Source organism: Cavia porcellus, unplaced genomic scaffold (genome assembly GCF_034190915.1).
Source record: "Cavia porcellus strain 051 isolate PalLab524CR breed Dunkin Hartley unplaced genomic scaffold, mCavPor4.1 scaffold_25, whole genome shotgun sequence".
NCBI classification, from domain to species: Eukaryota; Metazoa; Chordata; class Mammalia; order Rodentia; family Caviidae; genus Cavia; species Cavia porcellus.
Genome location: NW_026947508.1, coordinates 33,512,075 through 33,533,610, shown reverse-complemented (window position 1 = coordinate 33,533,610; position 21,536 = coordinate 33,512,075). Strand labels below are relative to the sequence as shown.

Genomic DNA, 21,536 nt, shown 5'->3' with positions numbered 1-21,536 from the left:
CACCTAAGTCTAACTAGATCACTAACCCACACCTTTCTCCTGACTTCCTAATAGGTATTTCCAACTATCAACCACACATGGCCAGGAATCTCTCAACATAAACATGTTCAACCTTTATAAAGTGATCTTCAGTTTTCCCTTTTCATTTACAAATACTCTTCACATTATTGCTCCGATCGGAAGCCTATGGAGACATCCTTTCCTAGTCCCTCTTTCTTAGCATCTACAACAAATCTATCACAAAATCTCATAACCTCTGAGATCTAGCTATTTTATACTTGTATTTACAATTTCAGCCAGGGAACCAGTCTTACTATGATTAATGTAACAGTTTCGTTCTAAATGTTGTCCCTTTGTATCCTTTTGTCCCCTTCCACCATTCTCTACTCTGTAGGAAGTTAGGTCTTTGCCACGCAAACCTGAACCTCACTTAAAACCTTTCAATGACTTCTTACTGCATTTCAGAATAAAAACCCAAAATTCTAACTCTACCTCACTGTCTACATTTATTCCCTTAAATGTTCTCTTTCACCTTCTAAGGTTTCCCTAAATTGTTACACTTACAGAGATTACTGATGCCAACTTTATTCTTCCCCTTTAGCTAAACGAATTGAGTCAGCTTTGATATGCTCTTAGTTTAAGCATCACTTATGTTGGAAAGACCTTTCTGATAGTGATAATCAGGTCTGATTGTACTCTAACATACTTCTTTATCATCCTCTGGATTTCTTACACACCTGTAATTATTTGCTTCCTCCTCCATAATGTATTTCCTATCAAAGCAGAAATAGGTTCCACTGGGGCAAGGACATTGCCTATCAATGCAGAACCTAAAATAGTGTTTTTCATATGTAATCACAAATCTGTTGAAAAAAACATCAAGAACTTATTTACAAGGTTACTTCAAACCTCACAATCTGAATGATCTCTATTGCTAACAATGCCAAGAAAATAAGTCAGAATAAAGATCAGAATGATCCAGGTTAACCTGGAGAAAAATGGCTCCGGTCAAGCTGTATGATGCTTGGCCCTGAAAATCTCTAAGCAGTTTCACAGATGTAATTTAATGCAGACTCCTAGGATCCAACCAAAGTAACTAATGGAAGAAAAGAAAAAAAAAAGAATCGCTGTATCTGTGAGCCAGGAATCTAAATTTTAAAAACATTCTAACTAATTTTTATTGTAACTTGAGTTAATCTCCAACACAATTAACCACTACGTACCTACCTGTATCATTCTCCCACTGTGTCATGGTTCATTCCCAAAATCTACCATATATACTATTTTGTTCCTTCCTATCTGGCACATAACATAATTTCAGAATTGCTGTCAACTTCCTCGTTCCTAACTTCTTTTCTTAGATATGAGAAGTAGAGAATGCCTCTAGTAAAGTAGTAACTGAGGTAAACTAGAAGAGTAGAAAATAAAAATTGTAATTTTAAAATTGTATTAACACATTTCTGCCAGTCTGAACCACTAGTTGTATATGAATGACTGTCCCACTGGTGGTTCAGAGCGGCCTACCAGCAAGACATACAAATTATGACCCCACTGTGAACATGTTAAGAAAACTGCAGCTCTGGACATAAAGTTACCTAAGGTTACAATGCTTTCTCTCTTTTTTCAGGAAACTTACTCCAAGAATTTCTAAGGGTCTTAGAAGTATAATAAGACTGTAAATTAGGCCTGTGTTTTTTACCTGGAAAGTGAGCCTGTGTTTCCCCGCATACTACAGATTCACAAATGCTAAAGACTGCCATCTTCAAGGAATCAGCTACAGAGGGTCAGTATGTCTCTAAACTGCCAACATGTATGAATAGTCTGCATTCTGATCTAGCACATTAAGTAACCTGACAGATATTTTGCATTCCAGCCCAGACCATAAAGCACCTTAATCTATGTATGAGCATCTACACTGCTTCCCAAGTGTATTCTTCTCTTTTTACCTAATACATCTTTCTATGTCTTTCACTGACACAATCTGCAATTCTGTTCTGTAGAAAGATCTAAGCCAGTGAACCTACAACCTCCCCTATGGAATGGATGAGTCCATCCTCTTTTTCCTCAGGTCCCTTCTGATAATATCTCCTTTGATGAGCTAGGTAAGAGGTAAACTGAAGCACTGATTTGATAACTTCAGCTCAATGTTTCACTTTCCTTTTAACACTCTGCCCTCTATATGGCTTTCTCTCACTGTAATTGTTTCCCTTTTTAGTGGTCAAAGGTTTCCAAAAATGAGTGCTTACACATTAAAAAAAAAAAAAAAAAAAGTGCTTGGCTAAAAATGAGTACTTCCATATAAAAGCACTTAAAAGAACTTAGTTTTGCTCCCTTTAAGAAGGTATGGAAAGAGGTGTCATGGTGTATGCCCCAGGACATGCAGTGATTTTATTAGAAATTCCTTTAGGTCAATCTAACCCATTCCTGGGTCAGACAGTTTTAAAACTTGCTCTTCCAGGAAAGCACGTGGACTGCCCCACTCAATGTCTGGAGAAAACCTTTTGCACACAGAAATGTTAAAGCTAATCCTGAAAACACAGAATGAGGAAACAACCTCTGGGTGACACCTGAGGGGGAAACCTCCAAATATGCACATTTTTGGATCCTAACCATACTTGATCAAAGGAAATTCTTCAAACTGATATGTTTATCTTTAATCTCTCCCCTTTTTCTTTCACTCTCCAAACAGAATAAGAAAAGCATGATCTCCCTAAATTATCATGAATCTACTTTTTAGGAGGGCTGGAGGAATCTACCATATTATGAAAATAAAAGAGGCAATTGGGTGACTGGTTTTTGATGCCTGACTGGGTCACCTAAAAACCTTAAGCTAGTAGGAGCCCAGTTTTTTCTTTCTTCTCTTCAATGAAGTTTTCCTTTTTTTTTACTATCCTTCATCTTCTTCCAGTCTGAGCCTGCCATTTATTTCTAGCCCTTTAAAAGGAAAACATAAACCATTTAACTGTGTGTTTCTAAAGGGGTGGTACAGTAAATGACCAAGCACAAGTGAGATAGGAGATTTAGGGTGTGGCAAAGCTGGCTGAGAAAGTAGGCATGACTTGTTAATTGCAAGACCCCAGAACACATGCTCCAAACAGTTCCCAAAGCCTGGCATGTGAGTTTCTGGAGAGAACCTGAGGAGCATGGTCTAGACCTGACACTAGCCTGAGGCATGGGATCCCAGCACCCTCTCTCAGGACCCATATGTAGAAGTTCTCCTAGGTTTCCTTGAGATTTTTACAGTATTAAAGGTCACAGATGCCAAGAAGAGCTGGCTGGCTATCATGGCTTTCCTCACAACAGCCCACCCTGCCTTCTCCTTCTTCTTATTTCTTCCTCTTTTACTTGGTCCAAGCTCATTTTGCAGAGCCAGTGTCTCTCTCACACTCAACTATTATTTTTTCAAATAAACTTTGCTACTGCTTTTTGGTCACTTATTTTTTTGTTTGAGACAATAACCTGGAATCCACCTGCAGAAAGGGAAGCAAGTAACCCAAAAACTTAGTAACATTTAACTGGGAGCCACTTTTAGAAGAAGCTACCTAATAAGAGAAGTGTCTAAGATGTGAGGCAAAAAAGTCCCCACACTGTCAGTGACAATGGGGGAGGGGGAACTTTACCTGATGGTGGCTGGCGTGTCTACTGATCTCCTCCTCTCTATAGCAGCTGGGTGTCCACCCAGTAGCCACTGCTACCTGGCTTATTGTACCACATTATACAAGCAAGGCCCAAATTTCCCCTGACAAAGCTCTGCTGAGGGGAAATTCTGCCTAAGCCTAAGGAATACACACGTAGGGCCATGCTGCAGGGATGCATTACCCATTAGTGACATACAAGGCAAGAAGGCTTAGCACCAGGGATGGCACCATCACAGAGGGGATGAAGGGAAATGGAATAGTGCCGGAGATGACATCACCGCACAGTGGACGCAGTGAGGACACAGTATGCTCAGGACAACTCCAATGTTGCCAAAGCTGAATACTTGGTTTCCTAGGGTCCTAGTACCCTTTTCTCTGCCACTTCCCACAGCACCGGGCTCTCATGTCAGTTTGTTTTCTTGCGTTTCTTTGTTCTTTTTTTTTTTTTTTTTTTTAATTTTCTTGCAATAATCTAAGCCTTGTGTTTATCTCCCCCACTTTAAAACAAAACAAAACAAAAACATGAAAGCCTTTGTAACTAGTCTACAATAAGGAACCTTTGGACTTTCTTATGTAACTATGCAGACTTTCCACGAAGTCTTCACATAACTTATCATTCCCTAGAGATCTTAGAAGTGACTTTCTAAGAAAAATATAGCCCTTATGCATGACTTTTTTCCTTCCTTTCTCATTTATTAAAGACACAAGAAAACCCAGATATGCTTAGAAACAGATTTCCGCATGATAGCAGGGACACCCAGACAGCAGTCAAGACAGAAAATTGGGGCAGTACTGTTGCCATCTCTGGGTAAACTTGGATGTGCCCACTGCCTGACCTTAAGAAAATTAGAAATCACCAGGTTGTCAGATACCAGGGTAACTAGGTTAAGCTAAATTGTTTGATCCCAGGAAAATTAGTCAGATTGTTGTATGACCCAGGAAAAGCAGTGTTACCATATCCTAGAAAGTTGGGGTAAGTGGAAGCTATCTGATCAAGGAAAAACATCTAAAAGAATACTGTCTTTTCTCTTTTCAGAAATATACACGGGAGATCTTGGAGATGCACATTATTTTAGGACATCATGCATCACTCAGTGTATAGCCCCAAAATGTCACCATAGCGTATATTTTACAAAACTGGAACTGTCTCAAAACAGAAATTTTTTTCTTTAATCAATGTTGATTTTTCTAATTCAGGGCCTGTCCTCAGTGTACATTAAAGAGTGTAAAGACATGGTCTCAAATTTGACTTGTTTGAAACAATGAGAGAAAATGAACAAAGATTCTATCTGGCAATCTGTAGCTCTTCTCTTTCCCCTTCTAACTCTTTTATCAGTTTAATTCTGTAACGTTAGACTAACTATAGAGTGCTATAAAAATTGTTATGATTTATGAATTGGTACAGCCAAGGAAGCATTCTGACTACTTTACTTGTAATTTAAACTACAAAAAAATGAACTATTACATTCCAAATGACCAATGCATCTAGAAGTGCACTTTGACTTAATGCAATTGTTTTATGTGTCACATAAGTTCGTTTCTGGGTTTTTTGATTTTTTTTTTTTTTTTGGTCTTTCTTCTAAGTGTTTTTTGTAATAACTGGCTAAAGTGTCTACACTGCTCCATTTACTACATTGTTTTAAAACTCAACTGATTTTGGTTTTTTCCTTTTAAAAATATTTATAGACAGCTGGCTTAATGCTTCGATTTCTTACTAAACAAAACAAAAACAATTATACAGATATTCAAGAGCTAACAAATCTGCTTGGGATTAAGAAAACAAGAAAATTCAACAGAGGTCTCTTTAAAACCTAGTCACTGTTACAGGATTATTGGATTCCACTTGCAAATAAAATCTATAAAATTTGGTAATATCAGGGTTATATACATATGATATTGGTTAATGTACAGATTGTTCTGTTTACTAACCTTTAAAAAATTATTTAAAAAATGAGAAAAGGAAAGAATGGAAACAAAGCTTTTGTAAATAGAGAGGGAAAGAGGCATTGGGGGGGGGAAGCAAGATATATCACGCACAGGTACAAATTCCCTATGTTGAATGTGATCATTACATATACATAATATGTATCAATAAATTTAAAAATAAACAGATTCTGCTAAAATCCCAAAAATTCACTTTAAATTGGCTTACAGATAATTAACCCAAATGCCTTCTATTCACATGACCTAAATAAATCTTTAGCAAACAAATTAAATTAAATTGGTTGATAAAAGTAAATATTATCTTTAAAACTGTTAACACAGCCAATTGTGATGGCACCTGTTTGTAATCCCAGCATTTGGGAAGCAGAGGCAGACTGCCTCAAGCTTAAGGCCAGTCTGGGTTGCATAGTGAGTTCAAGGCCAGTCTGAAATACACAGCGAGACACTGTCGCTAAAAGAAAAAGAAAATGAAAGAAAGAAAGAAAAGAATACTCTTAGTTTCTTGAGATCTATAAAATACACTATACTATATCTGGGTTTTCAGAGTTATTAATAATGTAAAATGGAAAGGCTTAAGATTATATTCTTCATAAGGTTATCGAGTTAAATGTATAATACTACATAAAAGATTATTGCATACTACTAAGTTGGTTATAATTAAAAGTTTAAAGAGTTCTTTATGTTTAAAGCAATAAGGTTTCCTACTAAAAATATTGATGTGCTCATCAATGTGTTCTTGCTAAAAATTTACAACTACCTCAGGAAAGAAAGGTTTTACTTTTTATCAAGATAATTTCTTACGTTTTCTGCTGTTAGGATTTTAATTTTTTATGAAATTGAGTTTAAGAGAGTCAAATGTCATTCAGGTGTTTCTTTTTTGTAAAGTCTTAAGTGATCAATTTATAACTGGTCAAATAAACAATTCTTTTAGATTACACTGCATTTGGTGTTCTTTCTACACACACACACACACACACACACACAGCAACAGATAGAGATATACACAAATACACACATCTAAGTACTAAACAGACTGTATGTGAGCCTTGTGTAAATGTGCAAAGTTTACAGTTGAAGTACATAAGTTGAATACAAAGTAATCAATAAATATTCTTTTGTATAATTGCACTGTATCTAGACTTTAAAAAAAACAATCAAAACTTTTGACAGTTCTTTTTTTTTTTTAACATTTCTTTTTATACTTGGTACAATGCCAAAAAAAAAAATCTCAGTGGGACAGTCCTGCCATTTAAAACAATCTATATCTACTCAGTTGAACTAAACAATATTTTGTTAATGTATAAAAGAGATCCACTTGTGTTTGATAAGGCTCTCTATAGGCATAAGCACTGTTTCTTGAACTTACAGAAGGTCTAAAGCTATCCTTTGACTCCTGTCAGTGTTGTTATCCTACACAGACCTGTTAAAGGATTCTAAATTTTGCCTCATGAGTAGAAGCTAAGTTAGTATATATAAAAAACCTTCTAGGAAGCCATGATGATAATTATTGCTAACTTCTTTGTATGTTAAAACATATTTATGCTCCTCAGGCATAAGTTTTCTAAAATATGAAGTTTAGGTAAATACCTTACCATACTGTTGTCTTTCACATTAAAATTACTTGCAATGACAAAAACATAACTTTTGTAACGTTAAGTGTCTTATGACCATCATTTCTGAGCAAAGATTTTTCAAAGTCAATGGTCCTGGAATAGTAATGTCAGTCACAACTGTTATTCTAAAGTGTTGGATATGATACATTTGCAGCTGTCAGCTGCAAAAACATTTCTCAAAGCTTCAATGATACCTATTCTGTCTCTTTTTCATCTTTATGTTTGACTTTCTTTAAAATATATGCAGCCAAATTTACAGAAAGGACTCTAACAAATATTCAGGCCCCCATATCTCAACATTAAGTCTATCTCTAATCTCATCCTAATGCCAGGGGTAGGGCCAAGAGGCAAAACAGAGGGACCTAGGCCCCAAAATCAGGTACCCCACACTCTAATACCTATAGATTCTATAACTCTAGCATTAAGTCTAACCATATCCAACATTCCCAATGCCAATTGGGTCGCTAAGAAACAAAATCAGAGGACCTGGACCCCATAAATGTTTCTTTGCCCAGGGTACTAGATTTGCTTTTACTATTATAAAGATTTGCTTTTGCTGTTGGCTGTTTTCTGCTATTATTTTGCAGGAGTATAGTTTCTCTGTATACAACTTAAGTATTTTAAATGACACACATTATGCGTAAGACAGATCAGATATGATGCTAATTCCTGTTAATAGTAACTTTCATTAATATATGTGCTGCTGAAGCAAGTACAGCTAACCCTCATTAAGTAAGCTAATCGTTCTTCAGTTTCATTTTATATTTCATTTTTATATTTGTATGTATCATACCCCACTATTTGGGGGGAAAATTACAATAGGTAGGATTAGGACTCATTATTCCCATCTTAAGAGTGATGTAAACTAACTTGGATGCTCAACAACTGAGAATTAGAAACCAAAAGTAAAAAAATCAAAAAAACCTATAAAAATGCTACAAAGGGCCAGGAATTTAGTTCAGAGACTCAAGTACATGCCTGATAAGTGAAAGGTTGTGAGTTCAATCCTCAGTACCAGAAAAAAATATATAAATAAATAAAAAAGATGATACAAGGACTCTCAATATTCTGGTCTTCACCTTCCATAGTCAGCCAGTCAGCCAGGGACCAACAGAACAAAAAGATCCTGGAACTCCACAGAATCAACCAACCTCTCAAATGGGAAACCTGAGGACCCCACTAGGAGCCAGTCAATGTGGTTTCTGCAAGAGGAGGGTCCCCAGAGAGGAGAATATCCTGCTTGCTTTCCAGAGAAGTGACTTGGTCAAGACCTTGTCCCATCCTAGCAGATGATACAACTGGTAGAACCAGGAGGCTCCCCACAAGGCCCCAAAAGTAGCATCTGAGAGCCCTGATTGTCCTTAATAGAAAGGAAAAAGATTAATTTTGATTGACAAAGTCTTCTTTTGTCTTGATCTTTAAATATCCAGTAAGAAAGTATAACTGAAAAGAGTAAATACTGTTAACAAAAATATGAAAACAGAGCTACATTGAGCTAAAAAGAAATTCTAAACACACCACTTGATACAAAATCTACTCAAGAAAAAAATACCAAAACATAAAAAACCACCACAAGAGGTCCAGATTCCCAGTCCCACTACCTCTTCCAATGTGTCCCTCACCCTTTCTTAGGTACTGTCATTATGTTATTTTGATGTACGTTCAAATATCCCTTGGGTAAAGATTGGGCTTCATGTATAGGTTTGCCTGTAAGACAAAAATGCCAATGTAAATATTCTAGTAACTAAGCTTTATTACTGTATTGGTATAAACTTCCTCTTATCTACTCCACACTTTGTAGTTTGTGCTAGCTGGAGCCAATCACAACAAAGATCTTTAGATCTACAAACCAGGGGCCAACTCCTAGATTCTGAGCCCTGTAATAAGAATTTTAATGGCCCAATGGTCACACAAGAGCACAGATCCCTTTCACTAATTTATTCCTTCATCACTGTAATTAAAAATTGGAAGATACTTTTATTGGCAAAACAGGATACACACCTCAGGACAAATGGAGGTTAATATTAAACATAAAAGGCTCATCCAAAAGCTGCCTAATTCTGTCTGACTTCTGCTACCTTGAAGGGGTCACTATTCACCGTAACTTTACATTTAATTTTTTGCTCTTGCTTAATATGCTTATAAAGTTGGAGTTGCTTATTTGTTTTGAGACAAGGTCTCATTATGCAGTTCAGATTGGTCTACTACTCACTTTGTAGCCCAGGCTGGCCTTGAATTCCCAGCAATCTTCCTGCCTCAGCCTCCTGAGTGCTGGAATTATAGGCATGCACCACCACACCCGGTGCTTATAAAGTCTTTATTTTCACAATTCAACAGCATCAAGTCAAGCTGTGTTATTATCAATGCAAAACATTATGTATAGGGGGCTGGGGATTTAGGTCAGCGGCATAAGCGCCTGCCTTGCAAGCAGGCAGTCGCGAGTTCGATCCCCAGTAGCGGTAAAAAATGAAAAAGACCAAAAAAAAAAAAAAAAAATTATGTATATACTCCCTACAACTCTAAATTTCAGTTAAGTTGCTAACCACCTTGCCTTCTTTTTCAAAATACCGAAGGATAACACAACAAAACTCGATCCTTCTAAGTCTCATGTAGATAAATCAGGACTAGACTGCCAATCCTCAGCTAGGAAGGGTCAGTATCTCATATATCTTGAAGCAGCCATAGACAACGGATCTTTGGGCCTTAAGCCTCTCAGCATCCCTTAAAGGGGGCAGGTGGGGAAGGGACTCAAGATATAAATAAAGGTAAGTGGAAAAGAAACAAGGAAAATCATTTTAACTACAATTGTACTTTTAAGAAAATTTGGGTTGGGGATATAGCTCAGTGGCACAGCTCCTGCCTGGTCATGAGTTCAAGTCTCAGTCAAAAAAAAGAAAAAAAGAAAATAACAGCTAGATGTGCTGGTGCACACCTGTAATCTCAGCATTTGGGTGGCCAAGACAGGAAGATCATTGCCAGTTAGAGACCAACCTGGGCTACAAAGTGAGCTCAAGGCCAACATGAACTGCATAGGGAGACCCTGTCTCAAAATGACAAAGAAAGAAAGAAACAAACAAACAAAGGTAATTGAAGCTTTAGAACAAAGTTATCCAACGTTACAATACTTTTCTTTCTCCTTCCAGGAAGTTTACTCCAAAAAGTCCTAAGGGTCTTAGAGATATCACAAGCCTATAAATTAGTCTTATGCATTCCCCCTATATTATGGATTTGCAAATGCCAAACACTGCCATCCTCAAGGAACCAGCACTACAGAAGTTAGCATGTCTCTAAACTTCAAACATACATGAATAGTCTGCATTCTGATCTAGCCTACTAAATAAGTAACTTAATAGACACTAGGAACACATATACTAGATGTTTTAAGGACCCCTCTTCCCCAAGGACACATAAAATACCCCCAGACCCAGGACATCTATGAGTCTACTCTCCCCTCTGAGTGTATCCTTCTCATTTTTCTATGCCTCTCGCTGACAATTCATTTTTTATTGTTTTGTTGAGTTCTGGGTTTTTCTGAGACAGGGTCTATGCAGTTCAGGGTGTCCCTGAACCACTAGGTAGCCCAGGATGGTTTCGAACTCACAGTGATCTTCCTGCCTCAACCTCCTAAATGCTGGGATTACAGGTGAGTGCCACCACACTCTGCTTACAATTCTTTTCTGTAATATAAATCAGCAAACCTACACCCTACTCCACAGGTGGGGCAAGCTGAAGTCACTGTCTCCTCTTTGAAAGGGACCTCTTCAGATGCTACCTGGTGGGACTACCGAATACTAATCCACTTAGTAAACTTCATGATTTCCTTCAATGTGTTTTTACTTTAAAATGTGTCCCTTGAAGTTGTACAATTACAGTGCACTAGTCAAAAGTTTCTTTAATTTTTCTGTCTGACTACACTATTAATTTGATGTAAGGCTTGTTTCTATTTGTATTCAATTTTAGGATTTTCTTTCTTCATTTCTTGGTTTTTTCAAATATGTAAAACATGTAAAAAAGTATACTCAAAGTCCTTTTTCCTTCTATATTCCTTCTGCCTCAGTCCCATATAATTTATCTCATAAAGGCAATTATATTTGGTACATTTTTAGTTCATACAACACACCTAAATTTCTTTTTTTTTTTTTTTTTTTTTTTTTGTCTTTTTCATTTTTATCGGTACCAGGGATCGAATTCACGACCGCCTGCTTGCAAGGCAGGTGCTTATGCCGCTGAGCTAAATCCCCAAGCCCCACACCTAAATTTCTTTATACAATAAGCAAATATATAATTTTCTTCAGACAAAAATGTAGCATAATACATCCATACATGATACTTTTGTATTTTTCCTCCCTTAAATTAATTTAAACTCCTAAATTAACTTAATAGGTTAATTTTCCTAAGTAAGGCAAGTAGTATAAAATTTTAATTCCTTTTCTGAAATTCCAAAATCATTCCATTATAGAATACCTAGATTTACTTTTAATAATATACTTTTAAAGATCCAACTCAACTTCTCAATATAGTACTTATTCTTTGTACCATTCACTTCATTTTTTATTTAAAAGAGAAAAAATAGAAACAATGATACAGAACTTCAGAACATAACAGGAAATTAATATACTGTGTATTGTTATCTTCAAAGTAGTTGCTCAGTTTATAAAATATAGGCATGAAAACTCGATCACATATTATAAGCACAAATTGTTTTCAATTAACTGAAAGAGATTAGTATAATTCTCTTAGCTATCTTGAATAAATAAATACATATATATATATTCTTTTCCATTCCTTTTCTCCTTTCCATCCCACTTGTTCTTACTCTTTGAGCAGTTTTTTCCTTTAAGAGTATCTACTGCAGATTTTGGGACTTATTTACTCTTTCAGTTTCTTACACTAGAAGACAATATGACATTTATGTATGTGAGTTTTGATTTATTTCATTTATGAGTATGAGCAAGAGCGGTCTCTAGCTGCATCCAATTACCTATAAAAAGATTCAAGTTTATCCTTTCTCCTTCTTTATAGCTGAGTAGTACTTCACTGTACAGAAATACATCTTTTTTATCCATTCCTCGGATCGTGGGTGTTTAGATTGTTTCCAACATTTAGCTGGTTCAAATTGTGCTGCTATAAACATTGGTGCACATATATAGCTGTTGTATGATGTTTTTAATTCTTCTAGGAAAATACCCAGAAGAGAAATAGCTGGGTCATAGGAGGCATACAATCCTAGTTTTTTGAGCAATCTCCACAATGATTTCCACAGTGGTTGTACAACTCTACATTCCCACCAACAGTGGAAAAGGATTCCTTTTTTCTCACAGCCCCACCAGCAATTGTTACTGGTTAATTCCTCGATGACAGTCATTCTCTCTGGGGTGAGGCAGAATCTGCATTCAATAATGTTGGATGTTTTTTCATATATTTATCTGCCATTTATTATTTCTTCATTTGAGACATGTATATTCATCTCAGATGCCCATTTTTAGACTGGGTCTTTGAATTTGAGGGGCCTGATTTTTTTTCAATTCTTTATATGTTCTAGACAGAAGTCCTCTGTCCGAGGGACAGAGGCTAAAATTTTTTCCTGTTCTGTGGGTTGTCTTTTCACTCTGTTAGTGATTTCTTTTGGTATACAAAAACTTTTTAATAAGAGATCCCACTGGCTGATTCTTTGAAGAACATCTTGTGCAGTTTGGTTTTTGTACATGAAACCATTCACTTTAGAACTTCATCATACTCCCTTATAACCTCTCATTGACTGTACCCTCAGTTAACATCTTTACTAGATTGCTTAAATAATGGACATACTGGTTATGACCCACACACAGGTGTGCCCAGTCAACTATTTATAGAATAGCTTTCCACATTACTCTATTAAACAGCTTTTGATACAATATTATAATTAGTTTACATGTATCCTTCTTGACCCAATAAAGATTATGGACTCCCTTAGGCACTGTAATGGTTGATAAATTGTGTCAACTTGAGAAGTTTACAAGTTTAGCTAAGTGTCTCAGTAAAGGGTCAGGCTCTTACTCTGTAAACATTCTCATCCTATACAAAAGGAGGGCACTAAGATGGTGTGAGTCCTACACTTGCCCTAGCTCAGGTAGTCTGCTTACAGTATAAGAAAGGGAAAGAGGATTGCTCATCCCACCCCACTTTTGCTGATTTTGCTGTCGTAGTCTTTTCTGCCTGAACTGCTGCCACGCTTGGGGTCAGATGATTATGGACTGAAACCTCAACAAATTGTGAGCTAAACAAACCTTTCCTTAATTTTGGGTGTCAGGTATTTTGTCTCACCAATGAGAAAAAAGTTAACTGAAACAGAAGCCCTGTGCTAAGCTTCTTAGTATGGGTAAAGCATAGCACAATACTGCACAAGAACAAACAGAAAATCTTTTCAATCTAGTAAGTGAAAAACTATAAATTAGCTGAAAAGAGAACACGATTTAGATCAGAGATTCCCAATTAGTAGTCTACAGGCTGAATACAGACAATAGACTTATGTTTTAAGTACCTATAGAGTAAGTATTTAAGAAAACTAGAATTGGCAACATTAAGAAATTACACAGAAAAATCCAGATGCTTTGCTTCTGTTGGGAGAAAAATTGGAATTATTGTGCCATATGCCCTAAAAGGTAAGAATTAATGAGAACAAAATTACTCCTTTCACACTAGATAAGCACTCTTCAGTTTGGTTCTTTTTTACATTACTTCACCTGTCAGGCATTTACACCTATTATGTTTACGGCCACTGATAAAGACTCATGAAATGGGCCGGAATATAGCTCAGGGGTGGAGCCCTTTCTTGCATCTCCAAGGTCCTGGTTGCTATCTCTTGCACTACAAATAAATAAATGACAGAAGCAAAGACCAATGAATTCTGGTGGGCTTTCTTATTCAAAGTTTAGCCATTTCTACTCTCTTATCATCATATTCTTCCATTGCCAAACAAGGTCATCAAAATCTCTCTCATCCCAAATCTGACCAAAGAAAGCTATAATGCTTAGGAGTAAAGACAAAGCTCTGACAAAGCACCACAAATGGCTTATTTAATGGGTCAAACATTAATCCCAGGCACGGTGATGAATGCCTATAAACCCAGCACTCAGGAGGAGTGCCACAAATCCAAGGCTAGCGCGAGCTACTCTGTCTCAAAAAGATAAACAAAAAAAAATTTTTTCCCCTCCACTGACAGTGTGTAAAATACACTTACCTAAAGTATACTGCTAACAATCACTTCTTATATTATGAGAGCCAATTAAAAGAGTTTATTTTGTCAAATTGAATTCAATAAATTTTGTTTTTACTACTGATTAAGAACATGGGCAATGAAATCTCCAAATCTACCATATCTGGCACCAAATCTTGACTCTACCATTTTCTAGATGAGAATTTCAACAGTTACTTAACTTCTCAAACCTTCAGTTTCCTTAACTTTAAAATGTGAACAATAATATCTACAAACTACTCTGTGGTTTAAGACAATGATACAAAGCCCTCAGAATAGCTCCTGATACACAGAAAACTGAAAATCCAACTACCACTTGGATATTCACCTTCAGAAACAAAAGCTATTGAAATAAGATCTCTGAGGGAAAACACCCCTAAGTTTTACAGTACTGTTTGAATAAGGTATGTGGATACACAAAAAAGAGATACATATTTAATATATGAGCTAAAGTAACAGGGTAATGCCAACTCAACGAAGGGCAAAAGAATATCTAAGGAGAAATAAGAGGACAACAAAAGCAAAACATCTAAGTGTTTATTTCTCAAGGTAACTAGTAAGTAGGAAAGAACAAGAAAAATGAGCATAAGATGAAAATAACAAAACAAAGTAGATAGGTCAATTGAAAGTAGTCATCATAATGTAGTTCCAACCATATGTACTGAAGCTTACTATAAAGAAAGCACTGTGTGCTAAGGCATGGAAAACACAAAGAGGTACACAAAAAGTTTAGTGTGCTACAATTCCTTCCCATAAGACGTGTGATTAGCTGTCACAGCAAATAGCACATGATCAATCAGCAAATGTCTCATAAATGTAATCAAATGATAAGACAAACACATTAAAATAGGAAGGATTAAGAGAAAATAAACAATATCATCTGGAAAATGTATACCTCAAACTGTATTCTCCACATGAATACACATGCACAGATATATGTCACATAGCACACAACTGGGTAATGCTACATAAGAAATGAATAAAACGTGCTAAGACAAAACAAAGTAAGTTGTATTATTTGTTGCACAACATAAGCTAACTAATATAATGGTATATTAATCAGTTTCTTTTTTTTTTTTTGACCGGTAGCAAGGATCAAACTCACGACCACATGCTTGCAAGGCGGGCACTTAGCTGCTGAGCTAAATCCCCAGCCCCATATTAATCAGTTTCTTAAAGAAGAGGTTGATTCCAGGGCTGGGACAAAGAAGGTATGAGGTGATCCTAGAACATCTCTTGGTACCACAAAAGAAGGCGGCATCAAATTAAAAAAAAAGCATAGGACCAACCTGTACTAGTTTACAATGGTCAAAGCTACAATTTGAATGACGGTGACAGCACAAAGATAAAATAAATATCCTAAGTACAACATATTACAAATAAAAGAACAAAGAAGAGCAAAACAACTCTTATGAAAGAATATTAATAAATATAAAAGAAATGGGAAAAAAGTCATTACTGGAAAACAGTACACTTTTCTTGAATTATTACCTACCAATGAATGCTAAAACAGGCAAAAGTTTAAGAAGAAACAAGATATTTGCAGGCACTCAAAGAAAGTATCTTCTCCAGTGATACAGTGAAGAAACCTGGCAAACATCACCTAGAGAACCATGATTAGCATTACCAATAGGACATACTGACACTATGTACCATGTGACATGCAGAGAGTATATTATCATCCCTTCAAATGCAGTATACCTCCATCTAATCATGAAAAGTTATCAGACAAATCCACACTGAGAGAAACTGCAAAATATCTAAGAAACTGCAAAATATCTAACAATTACTTATCAAAAGTGTCATGGTCATAAAAGAATCCCCCAAAAAAGGGCCACTGAAGAACGTTTACAAATTGGAGGAGTCTAAGGAGACATGACAAGTAAATGCAATATAGATTCTGGATTGGATCCTGGAACGTAAGTGGCAAAACTGATGAAATGTCAATAATAGCTATGGTTTATTCAGTAGTTAATATTAATGTCTGAAGGGATGGATATGATAAAAATGTTATATGTATATATTTAAAAGCCACAATGAAACCAAGTACTTTGTAAAAAAAAAAAATACATAACACACACTGGTATCCAATTCATAAATGCTTTTGTTTGCAAACAATTTGACTGCAAACAGAAGCATTGGTAAAATTCTGTTGTTTGTAAACTCTCCATCAGATGACAAACACAACCGCATCCATCTTTCCCATACAAACAAATATGGCCATCTTTTCCACAATCACAAAAAAAATTAAGTTCATAAATTGAGGTACCACTTTACTAATAAACTATATATGGGAAGGGAAAAACAGTAACATCTAATCAATAATACATCAATATTATTTTTTTGGTTTTTTAATTATTCTATTGCTATGCAAAGTCTTAACATTATAGGAAACTAATGAAGCATACAGTTCAAGAGATTTCCTGTACTACTTACGTAACTGCTGTAAGTCTAAAATTCACTCAAAATAAAGTTTTTTTAAAAATATATGAATGATGAAACAGTATTAGTCACACCACCATATTGTTTTTTTTACCTTGACTCACTAGCAACTTATCTGAACTGTTGGCATTGTGAGCTACTGGAGATAATATTCTGACTGTTTTTATTGTCTGCTCTTAGTCTAATAATACAATAAAACTCTAATAATGGTTTACCAAATATTTAATCATCTAAATTTAAACATTCCATTCTGACATCCTAAAAACGAAGAGCAATCAGAATTTCATCTTCAATTATATAAGCTTCCTCAAAGCTTTACTTTCATCAGCACTCAATACTGTTATCATTACTTAATGCACAAAAATAGTAATTTAAATAAAATCCTTACCTTCCAACCACTGCCAGCCTCTCTATAATATGGGAAGTTATCACAAATCCACTGGTAAATCTCACTTAAAGTCATTTTCTTTTTGGGTGAGCTATTAATAGCAAATGTAATGAGGCTGGCATAACTATATGGAGGTTTCCCATCTTTGTGCTGTTGAACTTCTTCCTGGTCTAGAGTTGTATTTGGGTCAAGGAGTGCATTCTTCTTAGAAATTCCTGTTCCGTGTGCATTTTGTGCCGCATCAGATTTTTGGATGGCTGCTCTCATGGTGAGCTGTGGTAACCAGTCCATAGATGTTAGGCTGCTCTCCAGTTCAGATGTCATCCTGAAGGTAAATAGACTCCTTAGTCAGTATCAATGAAAGAACCCCTGCTTCTCAAAAGAATCCAATATTCACAAATCTAGTTGTTCCAAAGTGAGGGAAAGTCTGAGTTAAATCTGGAGGAAAAAGATTGAGTATGTTAATGACCAAACCAAGTATTTAAAGGATCAACATTTCCAATCTTTTTTCTTAATTTGCTTCTCTTCAAAACATAACAAACACATTTTGAAAGTGTTTATAATACATATACACAAAGTGGTGTTGGTGGTAATCTTTCTGCAAAAGAATGTCTGCCACTTTAATAGGGCAACAAGATCTTGGTACACAAAACTTGGTCTGCAGTACAGCTCTTTACTCACCAAACTACCACAAGCCCTTAAAAACTTAAGACTATCCATCTGTACCTCAATTTCTTTTATGCAAATTTTAGGGGACTCATACCAACAAAAGAGTACCAAAAGTAAGCTAGAGGCATAAAGTCAGAAAGGTAATTGAGAAATAGAATTTGCATGGAGCAAAAAAAGATACTGAGCAGGTGGGAGGTAGGAAGAGTAAACCAGCACAGACAAGAATAGCAAAAAGACAACCTAGCTGGGGGAGTTAAGAGAAAAGAGGAATGCAAAGTCAAGGACACTGGTGAGCATATGAAAAGGAGGAGAGGCAGTACCAGGCAGTAATTAAAAAAAAAAAGCAAAGAAACCAGCTTATAAAAACTAATTAAAGATCTGGGAGTATAAAAGAGATTAAATCAGATAAATGGCCAGAGAGAAAAGCAGCATTTCAAGCTCAATGACAGGCTTGGGCAAATGTCCAGTAATCTAGATTCACTAATATATTTATCTTCAAGGCTAAAATATTCAGACTGTTACCACTCGAAGAAAATAATATAAAATCTGCAGAGTTAACATATATTCTAGAAAAACTATTTTGAGAATTAAAGATGAGAATACAGAAAGAAAGCCTGACAGCTCACACTGAAATTGTTAAGTTTCAGCAGACATGTAAGCCCTTATATCCTGGGATCAAAGAAACAGGAATCATAACCATGGAAAAACAGCAGAGAAGAATAAAAAAGGTTTGTAAGTGGTATCAAAATTAAGGGGAAAAGAAAGTAAAGCATCTTAGTCAAAAGAAAGCATTTGGGACTGAGCATGGAGCTTTGTGAGAGTGGGCTCACCAAGTATTTGGCAAGGCTCTGAGTTCAATCCCCAGGAATGCACCCCCTAAAAATTTTGGCTAAGAAAATTGTATATAGGCCCCTCATCCCAAATGGCTCCCAGCAAAAATTACCCTGCAATACTTGAAATAGAATATGAACTTTTAGGAGGCAATATAGAATTAACAATAAAGAAGACAGGCTTTGGGATCAGTGAGATCAAAATTCAAATATAGCCTCCAGCAGCTGTTAGTTGCAGAACTGTAAAAATGTTCATTATCTCCCAATATTGCATTTTTTTTACCTGTAAAATAAAACAGTAATATCACCTACGGTTAAAATATTACTTTGAAAATTAAATGCATTGACATATGCCCAGAGAAAATATTCAATAAGTGTTCATTAATAATATTGGTCTAGGAGTAACTTGGGGAAAACGAATGTACAATAAGGTAAACTAGATTAGGCAACAGCAATTATAAATTAAGAGACAGCTATGAGGATTCTCCCTACATTGCCAGTGAAGAGCTGCATTATTATTTTGCTTTTCTGATATTCTGATTCAGTTTTGCCTTCCTAATCTTCTCAAGTCTCCTTCTTTAGCATATACATTTCTTTGAAACCTGAACTTTAAATTTCCCCAAATAGCACCTTCACAAATTAAAAAAAAAGAAAAGACATATTATTCTACAGTAATAGTCAGGAATGACCAATCCAATCATAAAGTTGTAAGGACTTGAGAATAAACAGACAAGATATTTACAGATCATACAATATCAAATGAGTAGGAAAGTACTCCAGAGATTGTAACTAATCTCAATTTAAAGATGCAAAATTAAGGCACACTAAAGTTAAAGGCTCATCCAATTTCAAACTACCTAGGAGAACTAAAACTGATTTTAATCAGATCTCTTGGTTCCCAATCCTTTTCTACCATACTTCATCTGTAAAATGAGGAAGATAATTAAAACAGTACCTACAAGATATAGAAATAAAGCACTCAGAACACTTCCAGACAATGTTTAATGACTATTAAGTACTGGGGTGGAGGTGATAATACTATTATTTATACTTCATTCATAGTGTGTACCTGTGAATAAACATTCACAATAAACACTGGCTATTACTATACCGTATTATCAACCTATTTGCCTTAATCAAATCTCTGGTAGAGCTTTATGTTGTCCAAACTGGCAAAGTACCACGTTTATATGTTTTTAAACTTAATACAGGAGCATGTTTCAAACTGGAATATAATTCTTATTGCAGATACTCCCTACTGAAAACCACCTTTACCTTCTGTTCCCTTCCACAAGTGTAAATAATGAGGCCCTTTAAGAGTCTTAGCAAAATAAAATTTTTAAATTTTAACGTTTAACAGGAATCTATACATTTAACAGGAATCTGTAAGTGTATGTGTACAGAGCTATGTAGGAGGAAAATATCTATAGTCCAAATCAGGAACCACAAATACAAGAAAAAAATGAATCAAAGAATAAGACTGAGCTTTGGGTGCTGTAAGTTCAGAAAAGGGAAATAATAATATGGACAACCATTTTGAAACAAGGAAAGAAAGAACTTCAATAAAGCCTTAAAGAAAGTCAAAATGTAAACAGAAAGAAAAGGTCCCTAGTTTTCAAAGACATTTATGTAAGGATTATGTTATTGTGCTCACGTTCATCTGTTCTACTAGAGCAAATTTTAAATTCACTATAAAATGTCTCAAACCAAAAACATGAAACTTTTGCTTTGTATGCAAATAATTAAATTTTATATATTCTTGCTTGTGAGGCAAAAAGTGCTTCCAATGTTAGTGCTTATGCTGGTGTTTAAGTAATTTCCCATTAAGCAAAACACAAAAGACTACCATTAGATTTGGCCAGATCACCAGTAACTTTAGAAGGAAACCTATTACTGGAATGGTGATGACAGAAACCCACTTGTAGAAGAGAACAGATGGTGGTAAATTTAAAAACAGCATGGAAAGCTCTGAGGAATCTGGTTATGGAAATCTAGTTAAGAAATGTCAGGCCTCATTACTTCACCTTATTCCATAAGCTTCCTAGCTGACCTCCTGGACTCTTGGTTCCTCACCATCCCTCCCTGCTAATCACCTCAGGTCTACGCAAATATTTCAAAGAAATCTGTCAACACTGCTTTCACATCATTATGCCCAACTATTTTCAATGTCTCCCTTCCTCCTATTTTACTCAATCTAAATAATTTACAACTACTTTAGCTTGTATTCTCTTATTAATTCCTCTCTAACCTCAATTTGGCATTTTACATGCTGCTTCATATACATAATTGGATCATAGGCCTAAGCTTTCCAGCCTCTCCTTTCTCTCTCAACTATTCCCTCCCCACTGGGGATAGAGACCATACACAACTACTTCTAATGCTACTTAATATCACACCAGGTAGAAGTTACTTGAAAAATAACAGTAATTTGCTAAGGAATATAAGCATTCTTTTCTGGAATATGCCTTTCACTCTGCCTTGGTAGCTTCTCCTTGTCCTTCAAGCTACTAACTAAATGTCTCCCCTTTCAGAAGGCTGGTCAATGGGGCCAGGGATTTAGCTCAGCAGGCATAAGCGCCTGCCTGGCAAGTGTGAGGAGGTCGTGACTTTGGTCCCCAGCACCAAAAAAAAAAAAAAAAAAAAAAAAAAAAAAAAAAAAAACCCACACAGAAGGCTACTCAATCTTTTCCCTGTCTTCCATCTTCTAAGCAGAATCAGATCATATTCCTATAGTAGGGTATCAGAGTATCTCTACAGAAGTGTAATTCTTTACTATCA

At 35.8% G+C, this 21,536-nt stretch overlaps 1 protein-coding gene and 1 long non-coding RNA gene across 12 annotated transcripts in view; one reads left to right on the top strand and one right to left on the bottom strand.

Moving 5' to 3' along the window:
• Positions 1 to 5,645, top strand: part of LOC134473026 (uncharacterized) — a 37,434-nt gene extending 31,789 nt beyond the window's left edge. Inside the window, exons 2-3 of the long non-coding RNA XR_010043113.1 lie at positions 1,628 to 1,783; positions 4,675 to 5,645. This is a non-coding gene — a long non-coding RNA (uncharacterized LOC134473026). The remainder of the gene's footprint in view (positions 1 to 1,627; positions 1,784 to 4,674) is intronic.
• The window catches only part of Foxj3 (forkhead box J3), a 126,925-nt gene that overhangs the window by 69,147 nt on the left and 36,242 nt on the right, over positions 1 to 21,536 (bottom strand). For 9 of the 11 annotated variants that reach the window (XM_063236180.1, XM_063236189.1, XM_063236188.1 and 6 more), the window contains one exon: positions 17,260 to 17,584. The exons of 1 other annotated variant lie outside the window; for it this stretch is intronic. In XM_063236180.1, coding sequence (XP_063092250.1) covers positions 17,260 to 17,584 — 325 coding nt within the window. Of the gene's footprint in view, positions 1 to 17,259; positions 17,698 to 21,536 lie in introns of all 11 variants that reach the window. One more of the 11 variants, XM_063236186.1, reaches the window with a different exon arrangement.